The sequence below is a fragment of the Paramacrobiotus metropolitanus genome, unplaced genomic scaffold, assembly GCF_019649055.1.
Source record: "Paramacrobiotus metropolitanus isolate TYO unplaced genomic scaffold, Prichtersi_v1.0 Parri_scaffold0000548, whole genome shotgun sequence".
Lineage (NCBI taxonomy): Eukaryota > Metazoa > Tardigrada > Eutardigrada > Parachela > Macrobiotidae > Paramacrobiotus > Paramacrobiotus metropolitanus.
In genome coordinates this window covers 1-4,026 of record NW_026570768.1, presented here as the reverse complement: position 1 = coordinate 4,026, position 4,026 = coordinate 1, and the positions used below count along the sequence as shown (strand labels likewise).

General features: G+C 46.7%; 1 protein-coding gene across 1 annotated transcript; it reads right to left on the bottom strand.

The window, feature by feature from the left end:
* Positions 1–1,572: 1,572 nt before the first annotated feature.
* On the bottom strand, positions 1,573–3,698 carry LOC129602522 (uncharacterized). The gene is made up of 2 exons (XM_055501553.1): positions 2,223–3,698; positions 1,573–2,132 (listed from the first exon to the last, which is right to left on the bottom strand). The coding sequence occupies exon 1, from the start codon at positions 3,626–3,628 to the stop codon at positions 2,273–2,275; it is 1,356 nt and encodes a 451-aa protein (XP_055357528.1). The 5' UTR covers positions 3,629–3,698; the 3' UTR covers positions 1,573–2,132; positions 2,223–2,272.
* Between the last annotated feature and the right edge of the window lie 328 nt (positions 3,699–4,026).

The window sequence follows — 4,026 nt, the reverse complement described above, 5'->3', positions numbered from 1 at the left end:
GCAAGTAAGTGACAAAACTGCTATTTCAAGGGATTCCCGGCATCCCTTATTAAGTTTCATAGTTTAATTAAGTATGTTTTCTTGCTTTAGGTAGCGACTTGGCACAGTTTCTAAGAGGACTGGCAGATGCTCAGCGTCGTCTGCACCCCGCAAGAGCACTTACGTTTGCTATCGATATTGCGGAAGGTTTACAATTTTTGCATGAGAACGGAATTGCTCACGGGGACTTGAATCCAACAAATTTGCTCGTTAGCAGCACAAACAGGCTGGCAATTACTGATTTCTACGACTGTGTGCATATTAAAAGCGACGTTACCGCAACCGATGGCATCACTGAACACCGCAAATTCGTTATTCGTTATACATCACCAGAAATGCTGAAAGTCTTGGCACCCGGATTCAGTGGTAGTTGGACGAAAAACGGATATTTGGAACCTGGGCTGCATTATCCTTGAGTTAGCTCAGCTAACATATTGTACTCTAATGGTAGATCCAGAACAGATCCACAGACGGAGACAGAAACGGAATCTATCCTGCGGAAGTGAGCAAGCGATCTGGATTGCGAACTATTGCGAAATCACAAAACGTCGCACCGTAAACTGCTGATTTTTTAATAAAATTCCGACAATCGAAAATCAACAATGATCGGCGCAGCTCGATCGTAAAGCGTGGAGCCCATTCAACAGCGTGCAACGCTGTGCAGCACGTGCTATGCCGCGCCCACTAACAAAACACAAGCCAATCAGAAGCGAGACACAACACAGGCCATAATCCAAAGGCGTAGCGCCTAGCGCCACTGACGTGAACGCTAGTGATCCCGGTCTCACATGCCTCTGGGGGGATGCCGAGCTCCTGTGAGGCTGGACACACTCCCGAATCCACGAGAAGACGACGGTCGCCGGTGTCTGTGTGTGCTCAAAAACATCAAATTCTCTTAATCCATTTTATCACATCAATTACATAAAGGCACAATTTCATTTTAATACGATGTGAATAAAGAGATCCAATTATAAAAATACTATCAAATCATTAGGAACAGATCAACAATAACAGATCAACAAAAGTATTAATCAAATTGTAGACTAGGATCCTCCATTTCTGACTCGCAAAGGTCACAGGTCCTGTCCACCGTTTGCCGCACATTGGCCCATTCCGCTCTGTTGAGCAATCCTGCGCATCCATAATGCGACTTTCCATCACAATCCGCTTGAGAATCAGGTGCGTATCACGTACGACTTAGAATACTGCTTCAATCTTTAGAATCTGGTGCGTATCATTCGTACGACTTCAAAATGAGATCCAATAAAGGTCATGGAGGGACGTCAATGAAGACAAGCGTAGTTCGCTTCCTCCCTAGTAAAGGTCATCCTTTGTTGAGATGATCCGTTGAGATGTGCGACTCTGTTTTGGGTTAATGGTCCCAAAGGTCATGCGACTTGAATTCCGATACGGTGACTCTATTGGGCAATTGATGATCCCAAAGGTCATCCCACTCGTCAAAACTTCTGTTAAAGGTCATGGAGGAACTTAGCCGATTTTTCTGCGGCTTCAAGCACTTCTTTGCTTGCCTCCCTGGTAAAATTTGCAGTTTGACCTTTCCGTCGCACATCCAACTTCAATATGCCTCGAGCGGCCAGAGTGCCGGCAAGTTTACCGTAGCATCTCTGATGGGGCCGGCTAGTTACCGCATTAAGTTTTACCCCATGAAAATTCCATCTTAAATCTTTTACTCTTGTTCGCCGCTTGTGGCTTACGTTAGTACGAGAAATCCGGCTTGATTACCGTAGTTTTTCTCGTTTTAATTATAACACTGAATCGCTTGAAAAGAGTGCCGGCATAGTTTACCGTAACAACTCTAATGAGGCCGGCTAATTGCCGCATTAAGTTAACCTCATCAATATTCCACCTGTTGTTTTTCTCTTTTTCGCCGCTTGTGGCCCCGTTTCGTATTCAAGAGATCCGGCTTGATTACCGTTGTTTCTCTTGTGCATTTATAACACTGAGTCGCTTAGAGAGGAGAGCCGGCTAACTGCCGTAACTACTCCCTTGGGGCCGGCTTTATAGACCGAATCAATTTCAACCCCAATAGATATTCCACATGATTTCTTTTAGGCAATTCTGTGCTATAAACGCTGCAAACAGCAAATACACAAATACAGTTTATGTTAACATGTCACGTGTCACGTCCTTTATACAACACCATTTTCATCTTTGTGACGTACCGACAAATGCCGTAGACGTCCTTTTAATAGTGTGATCCTAAAGGTCAACACTATTCCATTTCATTTGAATCGCCCTCGCCATCTCTCGGCGGGCGTTTCTTAGCGCTTTCCGGTTGGTTTCGGTCGGAAGTTCGGTCAACTGGTTCCGTCGAGTCGACTTCCATGACCTTTGTCGGGTCAACTTCGCGCTGGCCACGACCTTTACCTTGGCGACTTCGCTTAACCGCCTCAAGTCGATGGCGTGCGTCATTCTCTTCGAGTCGCAGTCTGCGGTTGTCCGGGTCTTCCGCCAATCGACGCTGCACGTCGGCGAGATTATCCCGCAGCTGTTGGTTTCGGATGCCGCGTCGTCCCATCTGGTTAGGCGCACGGTCTGGACGACGGTCACTTTTCTTCACTAAGAATTCATCAATGTAAGTTTCGATTCCGTCCACCGGTTCGACGTAGTCGCTTCCCAGAGAATCTTTAATCTTATTAATCCTTTCTTCTACTTGGGATGCGTGGCGCTGTGTCAAGTTGCCCTTTTCCATTCGTGTCTTGCACTTTTTCAGCGCCTTGCGAGCCGTATGCGCTATGCTGATATGTTCCATCGGTTGTCCCAATTTAGCGACATGAGCTCGGAAGAACGGTGGAATGTCGTCCTTCATAGTATTAGACACCAATTGATTCTGTGTCTTGTAATGTGCCAGTCTCGCGGCAAAGACCTTTTGCCCCATCCTTTTTGCGGCATAGTCCTTAGGATCCACCTGTAGTCCTATCGACGCTCTTGCTGCAAGCAACTTGAAGGCTGGGTTCACATGTCGTAAAACGTACTGAGCCACGTATTCTTGTCGCTCGGGATAATCTGTGTAATAAAATTGTGTCATCCCAATTGGGTCAGTCGTATCCAGCGGCACATCCAATAGACTCAAATCCACCAAACTGTGTAGCCCATTCCGTCTGATAGGGAGATAACAGTCCCGTACTGAATCGCGGTGGATGAATAACCGACGGAAAAGTCCTTGTTCCACTCCTTGTTTAATCTCTCTCGCATAACCCGAGTCAAGTAGGAATTGGCTCAACTGTCTCAGAATTGTGCCAATTTTATTGGCTTCAACCGAATCCGGCTCAAGTCCAAAGTATCGACAAATTTCGACCGTTTGCTCATCGATATCAGTCGTCTTATATTCCATGTCAATACTTTCTGGTTGTCGGTTATTAAATCTGGAGTTTAATCGCTGATCCTTTTGGCGACGATTATCCGGTTCGCCTTGACCTTCCAGTTCACGTCGGTCTGCTGATACTGGCTGTGACGGTTCATTACTCGTCGATGAAGCCGGTTGAAGGTCACTATCCAAGATTACATTTCGTCGGTGAGTCACATTCTCTTGAGACGTGGTTTCGACAACTGAGCCAGTGCCTTCCATCGCGTCATCTTCTTGTACGGTACTCACGATGGGATCCACTACATGAACCACTGACTCCACCCGCTGATACTTTGGGTGAATCTTCCCGTTCAGTGCTTGATGACCTTTTATTTGCGCCTGAGTCAAAGCATGCGTGAATGCAGCCCTCTGCCATCTTTTATCGCGTGGGTCAGGCGTTCGATTTCGCGCATGTTCGCGTCTTTTATCCCATGACCTTTCGGGTGTTGACATCCTAACGTTACGATTACGGAAAGCAACTCCGTCGGCACCTGATGTCCTTCCTTTCAGGTTCTGTGCGGAATGTCTCCGCGCCGTTTGTCTTCGCGTTCTCTGGTCGCCAATAACTTCTGTGTCGATCTTCCTCTGAATGCTCATCTCTGTTATTCATCGCCGTGGCG

Coding starts and splice junctions, on each gene's coding strand:
- LOC129602522 (XM_055501553.1), bottom strand. CDS start 3,628: ATGGAAGGCACTGGCTCAGTTGTCGAAACCACGTCTCAAGAGAATGTG.